The sequence below is a fragment of the Ambystoma mexicanum genome, chromosome 12, assembly GCF_040938575.1.
Source record: "Ambystoma mexicanum isolate Mex_15411 chromosome 12, UKY_AmexF1_1, whole genome shotgun sequence".
Lineage (NCBI taxonomy): Eukaryota > Metazoa > Chordata > Amphibia > Caudata > Ambystomatidae > Ambystoma > Ambystoma mexicanum.
The window spans coordinates 408,872,373-408,893,690 of record NC_090936.1 but is presented as its reverse complement, the minus strand read 5'-3'; the positions used below and the strand labels follow the sequence as shown (position 1 = coordinate 408,893,690).

Here is a 21,318-nt window from a genome sequence, read left to right as displayed (position 1 = left end):
TGACATTTGTGTGTTCCAGTGACGCACTGTTGGCCAGATTGGCTTGGGTGGTGGTGGTGGTGCAATGGGTGCTGCCACTCACAGATGGTGTGGGTGTCTACTGGGAATGTACATGGTGCATGCATGTGCTCCCTGACTGGGCTGCTGGGGCGGGGTGTTTTCGTGTATGGTGTGGGGCCACATTCAGCCTCTGTGAATGTGGGCTTGTGATGGTGTACTCGGGTGGCATGTCTTCTTCTGCTGTGCCATGACACTGCAACAGGTTTCAGGACAGGACGGCAGGTGGAAGTGGTAGATTCACTTTGGACTCTGTTTTTAAAGCTGGCCACTGTGGAACTTCCCGTTCCGACGGTGCCATTATTTCTGCTTCCAGTATTACCGGCTGTGATGGCTCCAGTATTGGTGATACCTCTACTTTTTTTTTGTGCCAGCCTTCTTGGCTTTTTGCTGGCGATTACCCTTACCGGCTGGGTGCTGCGCTTGCCTGTACAAGGTTGTAATGCAACAGTGATTCTGCCGGGTGCCCTGCTGGTAATCCTAACACTGGCAAATTAGTGTTACCGCCGGTTTATCAGCAAACTCTTAATGAGCCCCCATGTTTTTCTACCTCATCCTCCACTCCAGAGGAATGAGGGCATTAGAAATGCTATGCTAATCATGTGTCCATGCACAGGGTGTACATGTCACCCCAGCTGCTCCCTATAAAGACCATTCAGGGAAGGGCTTACACGGTTCACACATACCTCTAAACTTGCGCCTTAATGAAAAGCAGCGCCACCAGCACCCACCTCCTCCATTGTATATAAGCTGCTGGTATCTTCAGAGTTGGCACACTTGGCAATAATTTATTGGATTGCTTCAGAACTAGATTCTCAAGCCATAAATGTTATTTCTAAGACTAACGGATGTGGTATTATAGGAGTAGAGCCTGATGACTCCCTTGGCGGGATTCATGATCGAACCACGCAATTGAAATGTTTAGAGCTATGTATGAGTAGAGAACTCTGGTTTTGAACCGTTTTCAGATGGCCTTGGGTCTCCACAGCCTGAGAAATTAATTAATGACCATTCCAAGGTTTCTCTGCTGCAGCTAAAGAGATTTGCAAGAGGGTAGTGGACTGGGCACGTCGCAAGACAGAAATTGCCATGTGTCTGGTGGCCCAGACTGTAGGTACTTGAGTTGGCTCCTACTTCCGAGGAAGTCTGTGTTCACACTAGAACGAACATTTTAAAACCCTAGTTGCCCATTTAAACCATTTAGCGGAACAGGCTTTGACTGAATGATATTCAAACCTGCCTCAAAATACAAAGGGTGGGGGGGAAGGAGATCCACAATTCTTGTCGATGCATCCTACTGTAGACAGCCGAGCTACGTACAGATATTCAGTTGGCATATTTTAGCTGCAGCCAGTTTGGCCCTTTGGACACTGAACACTTCTTGCCCTTCAACCTGCTATTTTCATTCCCTTTTGGAGGCAGCGGAAAATGCAGGGACTAATTTGCCCCCTGATTTGCAGTGAGTTTTCACCGGAGTGCTGGATGGGAAAGATCCGGCAAGTGTATTGGTGACGAACCTGGCTACCACCGTTTCTGTGGAATTTTGATGGACACTAGAGCATTTTTCAACTTTGGCCAGAAGGATCCTACAGCGTAATTCTAGCTCACTGTCTGTGTTACTGTTACATAACAAAATCCCCCTATTTTGCCTTTACCTCCTCCGGAATCACTCCTTTTGCAAGGAATCTCTCAGCTTCCTCTGGAGTGGGATGTAGAGCTTGTTCCATGAAAGGAATTCTGCAAAGCCTGCTATTCTCATTATTTTATTGTACCAAAGGATGGAGACTTCGGACCATTCTAGACCTGCGACTCCAACACGCATCTCTGAAAGGACAGATTTGAGATGGTCACCCTGGTGCAGCTCCTTCACGCTTTATAGCTGCATGACTAGCATATGTTTTTAGATCAGGACTAATCCACTCCAAACCTAGCTTGGTTTTGTGGTGGGACATGCGCTACTAGTTTGCAGTCCTCCCATTCCACCTCACTTCGGCACAGTGTGTGTTCACAAAGGCCTGGTGGTGGACCATCTGTACATAAGGAATGTGCACAGCTTTCCCTACTTGGATGGCTGGCTCCTACAAGCGGATCAGAAAAGGAAACCCTTTGGGACCAATGTGCACTATTCTTCATGAATTGGGTTTCTCCTTCAACCTAAAGAAGTCCTTTGACCTCCCCACCCTCTCAAATGCTTGCAGTATATGGGGGAGTTCTGGATACACGAAAATACATAACATAGCCCTCTTCCAACCGAATGGAGGGCTTTGCTGAGTTTTTTTTTAATCTTTGGCCTCATGGCATCCTACAAGCTCATAGTCCTGGAAGTGAGACGCTGCACGCAGTCACTAAATTGGTCCCTAAAGAAGCCAGTTTTCTCAGTTCAGCAGGGATGTGAGTAACATTATCTTGGCTCTCCATGTGTCTTACTACATCTCCTTTGGTGGGCATTCACAACCAATCTTTCATTGGGTTCCATTCTAACAACCATGTCAGACCTACCTTCATCCTGGCCAGTGATGTACCCTTGGTGTGATGGGTGAACTCATCTGCAGATTACTTCAGTGGACATCTCTAGGAATGCCTGCAGAAGTCTCCATGTCAACTAGCTGGAACTCCAATCAGTTTGTCTGCCATTGCAATCTTTGTTGCCATTAATCAGAGGTTTCACTGTCCAGGTCCTCTGACACCACCACTATCAGGCCTTACATCAACCAGATGGGCAGTGTGGGGGGGGTCTCTCAAACTTGGCATGGAAGCCATGTTTCTTTGTTCAGACTTTCTGGATTGCCCAAAACAAATCACGCTAATGCCCATCGTCTGCTCACAGTGGTGTCACACATGAGGGAGTTTAACAGGGAGATTGTGGATATCTTTTCTAGGTGGTGGTCTTTCCCAGATCTCTATATTCATGACCAGCTGAAACGAAGTGAGACCTTCTGCCACAGGGCGTTTGCTCTGGGCAATACTGGTCATCCCCTTGGGAGTTCTAAAGGGTTTAGGGTCTTGTAGCAAGTTTGTACTACGATGGAGCGCTCAAGCCGCTGGTGTGCACCACCGGTAATGTTCTGGAGTTTATCCAGTTTGGCCTTAACATATTGGTACTTTGAAGGCCTTTAAGGAAATGGAGGGCATTGGAGGGTTTTTAAGTGGACTTTGATCTGGTGTAGTGGCAGCCTTCTTTTTTGTGTTGCAGTTCCCATTCCCTCCATTTCCTTAAAGGCCTAGTGAATGCTTTTTCTCAGAATCCATTATTTCTAGTTGCCGACTTGTGACTATTCCCTTGTCTAAAAAGGCTTTGGTGCTGCAAGCCCCCTCCAGTTTACCTTTTTTGCAGTTTAAGGTCGTTTGTCTTTCGGGTTAAACCCTCATTCTTGCCAAAGGTGTTACACAATTCCATCTTTAAGTGCATTTGCTGGTCTTTTTCTCCTCCTCACCCTTCCTAATCTTAGGGCTGACTGCACAGGTTGGCTCATAGAAGTACTTGATATTTTACCTGTCACAAACCAATGACTTAAGACGAGTTTATGTAGTCTTTTTGGGGCCTAATTAAGGCGAAGGCTGTCGCTAATCGAACATTATCCAGATGGATTGTTCTATATATAAAAACATGTAGACAGTACTATGAGGTTCCCAAAGGAACTGGGGCCCATTCCACCAGGAAATAGGCAGCCACTTCCACATTGCAAAGTCGTATTCCCATCCCGGACTTTTGTTGGGCAGTTAGTTGGGGTCCCAACCATTGCTTCAATAAATAAACATCTCCTAGATTACTTGGGTCATGAAGATGCAATGGTGGGCAGATGAGTGCCCGGCAAAGGTTCTGTTGCAATTGGTCTCCTGCTTTCTCACTTCCTGTTTATGATGTATTTACTAATTTGTTAATGCTTCCCAATCTGTCCGAGAAAAACGTCCATTAGAAAGAATTACTGGCCTACAGTAATGTCCTTTCTGCTGGATACGTTATTCCTGCACATTGCTCTTTGTCGTTTCTTGCCCTCTAAATAGAAGTACTCCAATTGGAAATTTCAGTTTGACTAAAATAGTTCCCTCTTTCTGGCATGAGTCTTCCTTCATAGCTTTGCTGAGGGAAATTGGCAGAACTGAGGGAAAATGGCACTGAAACCTGTGTCTCATTCTGGCTTGGATGTCAATGATCGTCTTCCTCTGAGCCATGTGGCACCACCTAGTGGCTGAAGTTTCAGGAGCTGGCTACGTCAGGGGGGTATTTCAATGAGGAGTCCCCAATCTGTGAATTGCATCCATTCTGTTTTTTTTCATTCAAATCCACTGCGTTTCAATTAAGAACCTATAAAGCATTGCGCTCTTCCACACAGCAGTCCTCCATACCTATCTGGCAAACCTGAGCTTTAACCTTCGCAGCTGATATATGTGGGGTGAATGGGTACTTCACCTATGCATTGTTCTGAATGTTATATTGAAAGATGAACGCCATGCTGCTGTGATTTGGTTTCAATCGTAAACCATGCGACTTCTTGATTTTGGTTTGCAAGCCATAGATCGGATCCACAAGTATCCACTCTGCCACCCCTAATCTGCAGAGATGGATGGATGGGTGATTGCTTTATCGAGTGGACTGTTTTGGTCTGGAGCAGCACAATAGTCCTACTTTAGTTTGATTGTGGCATAACTGAAAAGCGCCTGCAAAATGCAAAACTATTAGTCCAACTTTGTAATTTTCAGGCAGTCCTTCACCTTGTTTTGTCTCTTCAGACTACCCCTCTATTAGAACATGTTGCAAAATGCCAGCCTTCCATTTTGTGTGGTCTATTACAAGTTGGAATAAAGGACCAGAGGTATCCCTTCATATTATCCCCACCAAAAATATTGCCGTACATATGGTCGTTTGTCTCGCATAAGCAATATTTTTGGGGGGAGATAATTTGTGGGAGCGGGGGTTGCGGGGTGTCCCCCCGCACATTGAAAAATAATGCAGGGGTTGCGGGGGTGTCCCCCGCAGAGTTCATGGCTAAAGATCGCCGCAAAAATATGGCGATATTTTTGTATCGCGATATTTATGTGGGGATATTAACACGTGGATCCGGACCAGATGAGCAATACATTTCAGGTGTCACCAAATGGCTGCAGTCAGCCCTACAGATCTACTATTTTAACTGCCTGATTGGAGCAAGTAAACATGTATCTTTTAATGTGTGTGAATAACTAGGTGCAAAGAAATAAATATTGCAAAAGAATTTCCCTTTTTCAGTTGAAACATATTGTTTACTCGTTATAAAATACTCTCATTGGGAATTGGACTTAGATCTTTCCTCTCATACCAAATCATTTTACACCCAACTTTAAAAAATGAGTAAAATGCTCCCACTCCGCACTGGAGCACTGGCTGCAGTGTATAAAAGCTAGAGTAAGGAAACACACAGGTTTGGCAGAACAAGTCAAAGTCCACAGCGCTTGTACACTGAAGAAATTGGGGAAGCACTAAAGCTGCAGGTGACTGAGGGGTGTGGGAGCACTGGATGCCATTCACAGTTAAGAACTCAAATGAACACAGTTCTCAGTCTCACTGCGCTGAACAATGTAATAGTGACACGTGTTTCAAGTCATCACCGACTTCATCTGAGGCTGAAAGTTTCAAGAGCTAGCCTAACCAATTAAGTATATCGTGGCCAGTGCCAGATGCACTCTCACTGCTTCGCAATTGCGGAACTCTGTGCAATGCTGCTGAACTGAATGAAATGAAAGTCTGGGCTCACTTTGATTTCATTCAGTTCAGCAGCATAAAAGCTAGAGTACTCACACAGGAAGTCTTTAGAACATATCATGCTCCCTGGTGTACTGAGAACACTGTACAACTTTTTGGATGGGACAAATGGAAAGCTTGTCTGTGTATCTGATCTGGCTCTTTATCTGGAAAATAGTTTACTGCCACCTTTAAAACTGCTCTCTCACCTATGATTTCCTAGTCGCAGAGCTGCTGTGGAGTTTCAGATGCCTTTCTTTAGCCATCTGGATGTGATGCAATGTAGGTACCAATCTGTGAGCCACCAACCTCAGGGATTAGCTTAGAGGAGTAAATGGCAATTCCTGGAGGATGGGATTCTAGCATGAAAAGGGAAAGCAGGATTTGGTGCACAGTTAGCCTTATGCGCAGAGCTTCTGTTACTTTCTGGTGACGTGCGATGTTGAGTCACAGCAAACCTTCTGGGGGAGGTGGTTGCTAAGGGTGAAAAGGAGGTTTCAAAATGTACTTTTAAGCATTCGAAACCATCCTGTTCACCTTTATTAGACTCTGAGAAAGCTTTAGACTTGCTGCAGTGGCATTTCCTGCTGCAGGTCCCTAGCAAAATTGACATTGGGATTAATGTATCTGTTTGCTCTGTAAGGAGGGACCACACTGTGAACATCCACTCAAAATACATTTTCCGAGCGGTACACAGAAGGGTGTCATCTTGACCCCCTTTTGTTTGCAATTCAGATGTTCTACTGGACCCCTCATGCTATAAATGGTGCCTAAATGTATAACCAGAACTTATTTGTGTCATTGTATGGTGATATATTGACTACTTAGTGAATATTCTAAAGTTCTCAGAGGTGGCTTTGTTTGGGTAAGTTTCCGGCCAAAGTATTGCTGTAAATCAGTATTTTCCACCCTGTGATCAGTGCGTATCACTAGTTTAAAGTGGAGCCCTGATGTGAGGAAAGAGTATACAAATAAATATTTTCAGAGATTTAGGCACCTTAGCCATATGAATATTTTAATGTATTAAACAGAGGACAACTGGATCTGTGAGTTCCCATTCATTTATAATTGGCAGGATTGTGATTGTTACTGTTAATGGCAATATCCACACATTTCTTTGTCTGTAAATAATTCCATGGACTGCTGCTGTGTTCCTTAATGTTGTCTGGCTTTTATTAATTAATATGGTTCGTTCAAATCTAAATGTTAACTTTCTTAACTTTAACTTTTTTTAAAAACATTTTAATTTTGTTTAACTTATGCAGGACTCCATTTTGGATTTTGATGGTCTCTCCCAAAGTGAGACTGTTCCATCTCTGCAAATATTAGCTAGTCCTCCTGCCGGTAGGTGTTCCTTTTCCATCATATTCATTCCTCTCCCATATCCAACTTTATTTTAGTAGTGCATTAATTTACAGGCATATGTGAAGTAAATGTCTTGCCTTCGATTAGGTCAATGTCGGTTCATTTTGATCTGCACTTAATATATAATTCTAACACTCTAGGATGTGTATTTTGTCTGCATCCATAGTTGATCATTGTTCTTGATTGCTCAATCCTGTTTTCACTTCAGTCTTTGCTGTTCCTAAAGAAGAAATACAGCCAGACCAGTGCGATTCTCCTCCTGGCGCAACACAGGTTAGCCTTTTTTGTGCTTCTTTGGGTATAGTGCCCTTTTTTTTTTAGAAAATAATCACTGACCTTGAAGTTGGGGTGTGGTAGGGAATTTACACATTTTATTTGTATTTCTGTTGGGTTATAGAGTAATTTATTATCGCACCGTTTGATGTTGAGCAAAGAAACTGTCTGGACAGTCTGCTGGCAACACTTATACTGATACAAATGCTTTTCTTGTGCACACCTGTGAGGGTGTTAAAAATATCGAATAGCTAAAATTGAAATTGTCTGCTGCATTGTGAACATTTTTTGAGTGGTGCCGCAGCAACCAATTGCTATCTTGCCCTAGATGCAAGTTAGAGGGCTGATGAAGTGACTGCTGCATCTCCTAATGTGCAAAGTGATGCATTACGAATGGGATACCAGTAGCACAGAAAGCTGTGAAGTGTCTTCTCCCCAGAGAAAGCAGAGAGGTGTGACTTGTACCCATATGTTGCTGAAGATGGCCTTTGCTTCCTTGGTAACTCTGCCTCCCTAGGACATGGTGCTCAGCTGCCGTACCAATTCTACCACTATGCAGCAGCAAGACAATACAACTAGACTGCGGAGCACAGGGATGCTGATGAGCAGCATCTCTTTGCCTTCCTGGATCCCACTGCCTAATATAGTGGGCACAAATGGGTTGGTAGGGGCTGCAGGACTTCACACATCAGCCTGAATGCACATCGATCACATATGGCATCCAAGAAGAAAGCTGATCCCGGGGACTGCTGTACTTACTGGTTATAATGTAATCTGGCCATGCTATCCTGGGTGGCCCAATAAAAAGTGGCCAAACTGGGTTTAATAGAAAATACCAATTTACTAACTGGGTATAATGACATATGCCATTTAAATACTACAATGGTGTAATGGATGCTTGCAATGGTGTGCTAACGGAATACTGTCCATTAATTGTGTGCTGTGTGGGACTAAAGGAATCTAGTCATGCTGTGCTAATACCCCATGATGGAATCTGACCATGATGAACAAAAGCGGAATAATACATGTGGGTCTACAATGTGATGAATGGACACAGTGGAATCTTCCCGGAACATGCTACCTGGCCATAACAAAGTTGCAATGCACCTGTTTTAAGCCATTAGGTGCTCAATCGATATCATTAAATTAGTCAGTTTTGAAACTGCTTTAAGGGAATAGGATATGATGTAGAAGCTAGGCATAATTGGAAATGACTGTTCAACTGTCCATAATATACTGAAAATGGTGCTGTCTGTAGCCATCATCCTTAGCCATGGGGAGTACCTGGGTTTTGTATGGCAATCATACAATGTCAGTATCTGGGAATAACATTCTAATACAGTCTATTAAAATCTGTATGCCCAACATGCCTGCCACCAATTCAAAACTATTGGCTTTGCATGCTTAGGTGGTGATCACTTTTTTGATTGCTTTAACCTTTCACTACCAACATTTCCTGTTTTCCAGTTGTTTTCTTTGATTGGAATTTGTTCACAATTCCAATTCAACCCTGTTATCATTCCTGATCCATTAGCTGTTGGTTGTGGTTAATTTCTTTATAGCTTTTTCTTCCTGTGCAGATCATTAATATCTGCGCCTTGCGCCAGTGTGCTGCAGTGTGTCTTGAGACCTGCTTACCTGTTGGACGTGCTGCTGGAGCTGCAGAGGCGTCTATAACTAACAAATACACACTGGGAGGGCGAACCGCACGCAGTGTGCTGCAGTGTGTCTTGTGTCTTCAGGGTCGAAAGAACAGTGAAATGATGGCACGCTATTAGTGTCAACTTGGAAGAATTACAAGTGGAGGCGGTCACAGAGCTGCTGTGGTTTGGCTTGAGCAGGGCGGGTAGGGGTAAGAGGACTTCAAAATTTAACTTGGTGGGTAACAATAGTATCGTAGCTGCTGACCCACTATAGCATACTTTTTGGCAGGTTAAGATTATGTTCTACCTCTCCCTTCCTAGTGTCCCATGGCTTGTCGTCCTCCACCTGGGTTGGAAGCCAGTTTATTACTTGCCTAAGGAAGCCTCACTCACTAACTGCAGTATGCCTAAGCTGAAGAAACATCCATACGGGCTACGCAGACACACAGGAAACTCTACCGATGGAGTTCCCCTGCTGAAAGAAAGACAAAAAAGATTGATCAGGCCTTCTTGACTCGCTTCAACCTAAAATAACTTTTTTGGAACTTGGGTGTTCTGAGCCTGAAGTAGGTCTGAGGGTCACAGTGCCATTACATTCCAGAGGAGCCATTGGCGACCTACAGACTACTGCAATTAATCTCACCCAGCTCATTTATCATAGATCTCAATCAATGCCTCACTTCTGAATCACTGCTTAAATCTTCGCAGGAATTCCATGGGCACTGAAAAAGCAAACATGACAATGTAATGGGTTCTGCACTATCGGAGACACCTGACCTAGAAAGGGCTGCTTACGTCCCCAGAATTCACAGAATTCACTTAAGTGATAGTGACTCTGACTGTGATAGTCCTCCACACATCTGCTTATCAGGGAAAATCGACCCCAGTGAAGAGGTTTCTGCTGGACAAAATCCAAAATTTAGAGTAAAAAATGGATGACTCTGTTCCAACTGTGCTCAAGGGGGCTAAAAAACGATGGGGAAAGTAGTAGAAGCAAACATCTCAAGGAGTATTAAAAGCTGCAAAGAACATAAGCTGAATCGAGAGACACTTAATGGATCCCTGGGAATGTCACTTAAGGTTCCTAACTCTGAAGCTGTCCGAAAGACTTTGCATGCATCTGTATTTATTTCTGACAGAGCCCTTGGTACCAGCGCGTCCTCCCCTTCCTTCACACTCTATGATAATTAACTCGGATCCTACACAATTATCCGAGTCTGAGGGGGAAAAAGGGCATGTACGGTTAGAGTGACGGCCGAGTTAGAGGAATAAGCATCAATGGCTTTGTGCACTGAACAGCCAATATTAAACACTCCGCCTTTTCTGGACTTCATAAAGCAACTAATATCTCAGAGCAAATTGTTAATGGCTAAATCTCAGAAAGTGTGTCTTAAGAGGATTACTGATGAACAGGTCTACGATAACCTCAACTTGCCCTTCAACTAAGATTACAGGTGCTTATATGGTTATAAATGAGGCAGGCAATGGCGAAGTAAGGAGGGTGATGCTGCAGGGACCTCTGGATAATTGAGTAGGTTCTAGTACCAGCCCCACTGGGCAAGTCCCAATTATCGGCAAAAGGGGGTCACAATCGAAGATAAAAGCCTACCTGCCACTGCATCAAAAGCACTGTCCCATAAACCAAGAGACGAGCCCTAGCTATAAATCCCACTGGTTCATCTTCTGGTGATCTTAGAGGGGTACAATTGCCTGAAGCACCAGGCAATACCCTGAAACCTGTCATTCATGGGTGGATCCCAGTGAAATAGCCCACAAAAACCAACTAATTAAAATACCCTTGAAACAACTGATTACGATATGGTACGCTGACACCAAAAACATTAAGCTGGTGGAAGTCTCTCCGGCTAGGAGCCCCTGGTTCAATATAAACTGGCTATTGGAATTATTTCACATTATCCTGGATCCCTGTAAATTTACCCCAAACGATATTGTTACACTAGAATTGCCTCGCTTGAATAGTCTTGCCAACTGGGTAATTGCATCATTTACTTCACCTATTCTAGTGAGGCGTATCTGTAAACATGCAAAAGATTTTAAAGACTTTAGTTTTGAGCTCACTGTTTTTTGCCTTGTGGTGCAATATGAACCGTTCGGGGTTACTAGTAACGCCTACAGACAGCTTGCAGGTGCTGGCCACAGGTTGGATTTGCAGAGGATGGAGGGCAGTTGGTCTTTGGTAAACAGGCATTGTTGAAGCTTACCCCAAACCACCCCAAAGGTGGGTCGACAACCTTTGGGGGTGGTTTCATGGAACACAAGGGGGTTTAATTCTTTTCTTCGTAATCGTAGCGGTTTGCATCAAATAATGGAAGCCCAGGTATTCCTCTTGCAGGAAACCTGGTTGACTATCCCTTTTGATTTGGTCGGGTATAGTGTGATTTTCAAACCCGCAATAGCTGTAGCCAGGGACACCCAAACGGTGGCCTTTGTATAGGAGCAAGGTCAGCATCAATGTTCCCTCTAAGCTGCGCGCATGTGCGCTTGCCCAACCCACTTCTGGGTGCCGCTCAGATTTTTAGCAGCGCACACAGGCAATTCTCACCTATTCAAACAAATTTAATAAGGCACAAGTCGCAGCAATTACCTGACATCTGCTTACTCCTCAAATAACTAAATAGTCAGGATATACATTACCCTACTATGCAAGCGTGACCTTAAAAACTAAAAACAGAATGCAGCCACAAGAGGTAAAAACGAATATGAAAAAGTGGCTCCATAAACGGAAAAATCGAACTAAGATATGCTTGCATACATTAACCAACTACTGTTCCCTCCCTACCGATGAATCCTATGATTCAGTCTACCACCCGCTTACTCTAACCACTACCCCAAAACATATTTAGTTATTACCAGATAACCTTGACTCTTCCTCTCTTGGCTCTGCGAAAGGTTATCAGACAAGTACCTACATCCACTTATTTACTGTTTGTTGTAATTTGAATAGTGTTGAAGTACCAGAACTTCTGTAATTCAAAGTGCCTTATGAGAAGTTTTTTTGGAAGGCCTTCCAGCGACTACCCTGGCACCCCTGAGATGTGTCCTGCATGCTGCAGCACAACTCATGAAAGGACTCTGGAAATTCAACCCTGAACCTCTAACTGCACTGGCTCCCGCTGCAACCCTGTATCATCTTAAAATCCTGTTGCATCATCTACAATGCTGTCCCCCTGAAGTCCCCAAGCTACCTCACTGAGAAACTCAGCATCTCCAAAGGCCTGCAATCCACCAGCAGTATGGAAATGTGAAGGCTTGAACTCTGACGGTGCAGGAAGGAAAAAACGAGAACCGCCTTCTCTGACTATGCTCCAAGACCCAGGAACCTTCTACCATCAACATCAGACTTACCCTCTTGCTGCTACAGTTCAGGAAAAGCTCAAGACCTTCCTCTTCAAGGAATGACTCCTCCATAACACATAGGTCCACACACTCTCCACTTCCCATTGTACCTGAGACTCTGATCTGCCCCATACTGTCTCCTCCCCTGGTTTCTTGTAGATCTCTTGCTGTAAATTGGTCGCTGTTGCCCTCCCCTGTTAGCTCCCACTCCCTTGTCTCTGTTTATCTCACTGTGTTCTCCCCCCCCCCTACGGTTGTAAAGTACTCTGGTGATTGCCGAAGCCAGATATGTGTTCAATAAATATACTAATATTAATAATAAAAGCATCGCCCACACTATGTAAACTTATTATCTCAAATATCGGATACTGACTGTAGGTAAATATGCTATGTGGATGTGTAACCTCATCCCATGCTCCCTATTTTTGGTACACGCCACGCAAGCGCTTTCAAGTGGTCCCTTGCATGTTAACACATTATAAAACTGAAATATGAATTTGCTCTCCAAGAATTTTGAGTAGACCAATGTCCTGCTCAGCGTCTCTTACTTTACCATTGCTAACATTACACTATAGGTGGAGAGCAACATTGCAATATCACTTACTTGGCCTGCAAGGGATAATGGTTATGGGCTATGCCCTGTATACCTTGTATATTGTATTACGGCAACAGATATTTAGACCGTAGAATGCATTTCACACAATCTGCATCAGTGTTCAGAGCTGCATTGAGCATAGACCTTAACAATTCATACTGGAACTCTATGCTGTACAAAAATGATTTCACTTATCAGTTGTATAAAGCTACCCAACAATATAAGGGTGGAATAAGTTGCAAACAATCTTGTATGCTCTGCAAAATAATTGTGTACCTGCAGATTCATGACATTTTCTTAAAATGCATATAATATCATGGTGAGGCACTAAATATGTTTTGCTTGCAAAGTAGTATGAGTAAGCAAATATCCCAGTGAGTGTTTCACTGCTACATGTTTTAAAGTGCGCTGTCAGCTAGTTGTGGATGCAAGCACAGGAGCTGGGGAAGGGCAGGGGTTAAAAGGCCCCAGGAAAACACTACTTGCGGGTGATGAACAAATCAATAACTTTCAAAAACCAAGTCAGTTGTTTTGCCAGTACAGTACAGTGTAGAAAATGTTTGTTTCCTGAATGAAAGGAAACTCTAGTAACAGTCTAGAAGGCTGCACTCTGTTTCTTTCTAGGCTTAGCTGCTGAGGGCATTGCAATGTAAACATGTGTTCTTTGTTTACAGATTGTAGTATCTCCCTGCATCTTGTTAAACTGATAACAATTAACTACAGAGGGATTCCTAGTTACAGAAGAAGGCTCTCAAGCTGTTGTACCTCTGAGTATTGATGCTATTTACCTAGACGGCATATGTGATTTGCTTCAACAGGGCTCTATAAGAAACCTCAGTACCTCTTGTTGAATTTTGTTAAGGCTGTGGTGAGGAAAGGTTGGGCAAAAATATGGTTCTGTGTGCAGTCATTTTACTAGTTATGTCAGGCTTACAAGCAAGGCTCTGATAAGAATTTGTTTCCTACTTGGAGTGAAATTATTTTTCAGGGAGTCAAAAGGTACTTGGCTTTGCCAACATGAATATTTTATGCTTATTAAAAGATGTTCTTTGCCCTTAAAATTCGTCTTGATCAGTCAGAAATATTATTAGACTTCCTTCCTATGCCACTGCTCTGCTGATCACGGATTCATGGACAGAAGCCAGGGGTTAGTTCCTATGTGTTTATTGCTTCCCCTTTTCATTGGGCACATTTTCTGTATTTAGGGATTAAAAATGGATTATGTATATAAACTGTAAGGCTGGGGTTTTAGTAACTCGCAGGACAAAATAATGTGGATAGTAAGTGGAAGCTATGGAGTTTTGATCATCATATTCTGTGGTGGGTAGCCAGTTATAATATTGAGGAAATAAAGTCGAATGCAAAAATGTTGGGGAAAAAATGTGGAAAAAAATTAGATTTTTTTTTAAATTTGTATTTTTTTTGGGTTTAGGTAGTAAAAATAAACAGGAGGTTGGGGGGAACCCCCCATTAAAAAAAAAAAATAAACACATTTGAATATTTTTTTTTACGGACATTTTTGCAGTCGACTTTTTCACTATAAACCTCTGTGGTGCAGTTATTCTGATGCAATTATCATCCTTCCACAAATTATGAGAGGAATGTTCTCATGTGGCCCTTCAATTACTTTTTTTTATTTTTGCATTTTTAAAGCGCTCACACAGCCCGTGGGCTTCGAGGCACTGTTACAGGAATTGTTTTTGTTTTAGCTGTGTAATTGTTATTTTTTTTTCTTAGTTACGTATTTATAACACGCTTAAATACCCAGAGGTTTCGAAGTGCGGCCACGGGGGATCGAACCTGCGTTGCTATGTGTTGTCTTGCTTCCAAGGCGGGAACGTTGCCGCTGAGCTATCCTCCCGGTGCCATCAAAGTGGCACATGAACTCCAATGGCATGTTTTCTGACACAATTCTTTTAGTTGCCTTGATTCCATCTGCAAATATTGTATCGGTCTGATTTTTGATAGCCACATCACATATGAAAAATATTTTTTTGTTTTGCACATGGGTGTTTTTCCAGTGAGACAAAGCACACATTTCTCTCTGCACAGGAGTACTTTTGCTAGCTACTGTGGCACATCTTGAGGTCTTGAAGTGGTTGATGAGTTCTCTTTATAATCACATATAAAATATATATTTTTTAACCTATGTGTTTGGAAAAAGTGTTGTAAAATGCACCTTTCATGCAGATTACTAAAGAATTGCAGTGGTTTGGAAGGGGCAATTCCTTTTCAAACTCTCTTCGGAGATGGTAGCTCACTAACTACGCATGCTCACAAAGTGGCTTACCTGGTGAGTCAATTGCGCACATGGAAAATAAAGTGCGCACGAAAGGCAACCAGTTCCGCACTTAGACAAAAATAATTAGAGGAAATATTGGTCAGCATACGACCTAACTGTACTAAGCTTTTCCTGCTCACAACAATAAGATCTATGCCACACTGACGAAGGCGCCTTTTGGTTTTGGCTCATTGTTAAATTGTATAACCCTCCAGGTTGTGATCTTACAAAGTACCTTAAGTCTGCAGTCAGAGAGACTCTTTGGCGATGGTGTCAACACTTTCGTGATACTAACAGGTGATTTTAATGTAGATTGTACACAACTGTATGAGCCAGCCCTCAAGGCTGGTAAACGATCAACTGCACAGCCAAAGGGACAGGCTTGGCGGGAAGCTTTTCTGGAGCATGACCTACACCTGGTTACTGAGTAGCATGGAAACAATTGCGCACCTGGTCTAATGGGATTTCATTTTTGAAAACTCTGTTGTGTTGAAATATTCACCCAATCTACATGTGAGCCTGATTGGCATAAGTGATCAAGGTACCCTCAGTATTCAAAGTCCGCTTCCTAAAAATCGGCAAATGTTATGTTGGAGAGAGAACCCCACTGTGAATCTCCAGGGAAACGGACTTCGGTGATCCATCCACATTAATAGTTTCAACTGGAATCTTAGAATTGGCACTGACTAACCCTGACCTTTTGAAGCATCATGATTGAGAGTTGAAAAAAGTGTAAAATAGGTGTAGGATAACTGTCAAACTACAAATTAGTAGAGGAACACAAGTAGGAAGGACTGCTGCTTAGTTTGACTTGGAGATAGCCAAGAGAAAAACAGTTGAATACTGAGCTTCGAGTAATCTGCAGAAGAGATCAAATATCGATGGAAGTTAAAAAGAAATACAAAGCCTCAGCCAGATTTAAATATAAAAGTTGGCTGCATCAGCACAAATGCAGCAAACGCTCACATTATTGGCGTTTTTATAGTAAATGTACTTAGGACTAAAAACTCTAAGAAGTTCTGGTTCTTTCTGTGCACTTTTAGATCTGTTAAAACAAGCCAGGCGATGTGCGGCTTCACTGAGAGTAATTGTGCAGCCCACATTGAGGAGATGCACTGAGCTAAAGCCAACCTACAGACTTGCTTGCCCCATGTACCCAAGACAGGATCCCAGGTGTGACATTATGTGTGCCAAGCTAACATAGTCTCAATAATTATGATGTCTAAATCTTCTACGGCTATTGGGCCGGACGGGCTGAGCAACAAAGTACTTAAGAATGATCCACAAAATTGGGCTGAACCTCTGAGGGGTCTGTCCTTACATGTGAGAGACTGGGCGCTACCCTTCAACATGGCTGGAGTCTACACTTATACCAGTATATAAGAAAGGGCCACGTTTGAACCCTAATAATTAGTCTCTTTGCCATGTTATACAGCAGCTCCAAGATTTTCTCACACTTATTACTGGAGCTGCTTACCACGTGGTCGGACATGAACGCCATATTAGACATTACACAAACGGGCTTCAGAATGGGTCATTGCACAAACCACCCCTTTTGGGTGGTACTTAGACTAATTTCTGATACGCTCCAAAAACCCTGGATCTAAACTTTACATGTGTTTCATGGACTATAGTTCTGCTTTTGATTCTGTTGATAGAGGGCTTGCTGGGTATAACAAACCAACATAGTCAGATTAGTATGCGTAGCACAAGGTTGGACATGCAAAAACTGGTCTTTAAACATTGTACGAATAAAGGTATGAAAGGATTGCCTGGGACACTGGGTGAAGTATACGCACTCGATTTTTAAAGGAAACCAAAGGACTTCGATTCATTGAATGTCTAGCAAGACGCGAAAATATGCCCATTATTCAACCCAGGGAATGAATCTAAACACACCATGCGAATATCTAATTAGAATACACATACCTCCACTTGTATGCTTTATACTGTATCTTTGATTAAAAATACTGCTGGTCTATGAAAACATTGGCATGGCATCACAAGGGACAAGCACTTACTTATTTATTTATTCATATTTTTAAAGCGCACGCTCAGCCCGTGGGCATCGTGGCGCTGTTACATATAAGCAATTGGCTGGTTACAGAAGGAAGGTTGTTAAAGTTTACAGGCATTTTGAGTTACGGTATATGTTTTAGAAATATACGTTTACAAGGCATTAGATTTACAGTAACATGTTTTAGTTACAAACTTAGCAGTGCAGACATCATGGCGTTTGAAAATGTCATTCATGTCGGAGGGGAGGGTAGGAGGTGATTATGTGAAGAGCAGGGTTTTGAGGGATTTCCGAAAGGAAAGCAGTGAAGGTTCCGCTCTAAGAGAGTTAGGGAGGTTGTTCCAGAGCTTAGGTGCTATGTGTGGGAAGCCAATGCCTCCAGCTTTAGCTCTTCTTATGGTGGGGACTCGGAGTTGGTTGTCATGGGGGGTTCTTATAGGACGAAGGGAGGATTTCCTGGTGATGGTTTCTGCTAGGTAGGAGGGAGCGGTATGATTGATACATTTGTGTGTGAGGGAGAGTACTTTGAAGTTAATTCTTTCTTTAACTGGGAGCCAGTGAGCATTTCTTCTGGCCTGCGACACATGGTCGAATTTGGGGATGTGCAGGGCAGCGCGGAGCGCATTGTTTTGCACTGTTTGGAGTTTATTTAGGTTTTTGGTTGAAGTGCTAGCTAGGAGGGCGTTGCAATAGTCTAGCCTGGCTCCTATGGTGGCTCTAGCAATGGAGAGGCAGTTGGGAGTGGTAAGATAGGGTTTTATTGCGAAGATGAGTTTGGTGGTCAGTGCGGAGGAGGAGGAGATGGCGTTGACCTGTCTTGTCATGGAGAGAGTAGCGTCTAAATATACTCCTAGGGTCTTCACAGCAGTGGAGACGGGTATGTTGGTGTTGTCGATGGTTATGTGTGAATAGTCTTGGCTGAGCTTGGAGAGGATTTCGCTGGGGGCCAGGATGATGATCTCTGTTTTGTCTCCGTTAAGACAGAGGCCATTGATCGCCATCCATGCCTGGATCGTGGAGTAAATGGTAAGGAGGGCTTCTGTGTCTTGGGCATAGTCTCCAGTGAGGGGGAGGAGGACTTGTGTGTCATCGGCATAGTTGGCATAAGCTTTGTCGAGAGAGTCCAGTAGGTCGAAGAGGGGTTTAGTGAAGAGGTTGTATAGGGTCGGTGCGGTGCATGACCCTTGTGGGACTCCACAATTTATGGTAGTCGGAGGAGCATTGGCCTGATCAGAGTACACCTTCATGGCTCGGCCTTCTAGAAAGGAGGTAATCCAAGAGGTTGCTTTAAGGGAGAAGTGGGCTGCATTAAATAGGTGAGATGTGAGGATGTCATGGTCCACTAAGTCAAATGCCGCGGAGAGGTCGAGTAGCAGGAGGAGAGCAGGTTTGCCTGTTTCCATTATTTTGGTGATTTGATTTTTTAAATCTAGTAGGGCAGTTTCGGTCCCATGGCCTTTGCGAAAGCCCGATTGTCTTATGCCTAGGATAGAGTGGGTCTCTATGTATTGCTGAATTTGGTTGTGGGCTGCTTTATCAAGGATTTTAAGGAGGAAGGGGACGGTGGTGATGGGGCGATAGTTGCTGGGGGAGGTGGGATCTAAGGAGGGTTTTTTTAAGAGTGGGCGAACCCAAGCCTCTTTCAGGCAATGAGGTACGGTTCCTGAGGAGAAGGAGGCATTGATGAAAGCTGTGATGATGGGGGTGAGGGCTTCTGAGCACTCTTTGATGATAGTGGGAGGGCATATGTCTCCCTTGCAAATGGAAGGTTTGATGTTTTTGAGTAGAGCAGAGGTTTCTAGTTCTGTAACTTCTCTGAAGGCAAAGAGGGGTGTTTGCGGGTGAGTGTTGTGAGGGGGGAGAGAAGGAGTCGTGGCAGAGGTATTGAGTGCTTTACGTTGGGAGGCAATTTTGTCTTGAAGCGTTTTGACTTTATTTAGGAGGGCTGTCTGGATGCCTGTGCACCAAGCTTCATCCTTGATGATTTCGTCTGGGCTGGACTCGGGAGTGGTGAGTTCTTTGAAAATAGAGAAGATTTCTCTTGTTTTGGAACTGGATTTGGTTATTCTTTGATTGTATGATTCAGATTTAGCTTCGAAGATGGCCATTTTGTAGGTCCGTGAGATTTCTTTGAACTCATTGAGAGAGGATTGGTTGGGCGTAGACTGCCAGTTGGATAAGGCTTTGCGCTTCATGGTGCGCAAGACAGATAGTTCTTCTGAGAACCAAGAGTTGGAGTGCATGGATTTTTTTCCTTTTTTGTCTTCCAGCGGGGCAAGAGTCAATGGCTTGGGTGAGGGCGTTGTTGTAGATGTTAGCAAGAGAGGTGGGATCTTGGATAAAGGGATGCTTGAGTTCAGGGATATCAAGAAGAGGAGCGAGATTGGTCGCTGTGAGCTTTTTGGAGCTTCTGACTTTGGCGGGGGGTGCAGGAGTAAGGATTTTACGAGTGGGTGTGGTGGGGATGGAGAATTGGATGAGATGGTGATCTGTCCAGGGGAGGGCTGAGATGGAGGTGATGGATGAAGAACAGTTATGATCTGCTACCCAGTCGATGGACCGGACTTTGCAGTGAGTAGGTTTGGTGATTTTGTGGATGAACCCCATGTTGGTAAGATCGTTGGCCAGGTGTGTGGCAGATTTGTCCTTGGGGTCATCTAAGCCAAGGTTAAGGTCACCAAGTAGAATGGTTTTGGTGGAGCTTTTCAGGTTGTTGCTAATGATTTGGAGGAGATGCTTTTGGACGTCCGGAGGGGAGCCTGGAGGTCTGTATGTGACTAAGAGGTTGATGGTGCAATTAGGGGAGAGAGCTAGTTTGGCGTGGAGAAGGTCAGCGTTGTTGTCCCAGAGTTGGTTACACTGCCTAATGGCAAGTGAGTTTCTATAGATGAGGGCAACGCCCCCACCTTTAGAGGTTTTGCGGTCCTGCCTGAGGATGGTGTAGTCCTGTGGGAGGGCAAGGTGTAGGGATGGGTTGGATGCCTCGTGGAGCCAAGTTTCGGATACTGCTAACATGTCTAGTTTGTGGGTGGTGATGAGGTCATTGATCTCTATGGCATGGGCATGGATGGAGCGTGCATTAATGAGGGCGCATTTAAGGAATCGGTTGGTAGGTGGTGGGTCCTGAGCGCTGGTGTTCGGTGAGAGCGAAGTGGTGGGAGCACTTGTGAGTGAAGGAGGGAGGGGTGCATGTATGAGCGCATGGGGGTGGAGGGTATGTGCATGGGCTGGAGGGTATGAGCGTAAAAATGTTGTGTGGGTGCGATAGCTGAGCTTTTGGTTCCTACTGAAGGTAGATGGTGGAGAGCTGTGGAGCACAAATGAGGGTTTGGTACGGGTTCTTAGTCTGTAGCGCCTAAGAAGGTGTTCAGGAGGGTTGATAATGCAGTGGTTGAGTGGTGTGTGGTGACGCGGGTGGGGAGGAGTGAGGCATGATGGAGGGCGGTGGAGGGAGGTCTGGGTATGCAGGGAGCAAGCTGCAGATGGCCCAAAGAGAGAGAGTAATGAGCGAGATAGAGGAGAAGGAGGGGTGTGGGCGCTGTGAGGTGGGTGGCAGGGGGATGCATTAGAGCACTGAGCTGGGTGGTGTTGTGCGGTACAGGGCTGGCACTAGGGGTAGGTCGAGGCATGTGCAGAGACAGTTGTAGGTCTGGCAGGGCATCAAGGGGCTAGTGGTAGCGCTTGTAGTGGCAGGGCCGGTAAAAAGCTGGCATGGCAACACAGTGGCAGGGCCCCTATAGGCTGGCAGAGGAACACAATGGTAACACAGTGGCAAGGCCCCTAAAGCCTGGCAAGGAACACAGTGGTAACACAGTGGCAGGCCCCTATAGGCTTGCAGAGGAACACAATGGTAACACAGTGGCAGGGCCCCTATAGGCTGGCAGAGGAACACAGTGGTAACACAGTGGCAGGGCCCCTATAGGCTTGCAGAGGAACACAATGGTAACAGTGGCAGGGCCCCTATAGGCTGGCAGAGGAACACAATGGTAACACAGTGGCAGGGCCCCTATA

General features: G+C 44.3%; 1 protein-coding gene across 13 annotated transcripts in view; it reads left to right on the top strand.

Moving 5' to 3' along the window:
* The window catches only part of CAPRIN2 (caprin family member 2), a 2,777,496-nt gene that overhangs the window by 1,306,474 nt on the left and 1,449,704 nt on the right, over positions 1–21,318 (top strand). For all 13 annotated transcript variants that reach the window (XM_069628538.1, XM_069628546.1, XM_069628537.1 and 10 more), the window contains 2 exons: positions 7,042–7,120; positions 7,350–7,414. In XM_069628538.1, coding sequence (XP_069484639.1) covers positions 7,042–7,120; positions 7,350–7,414 — 144 coding nt within the window. The remainder of the gene's footprint in view (positions 1–7,041; positions 7,121–7,349; positions 7,415–21,318) is intronic.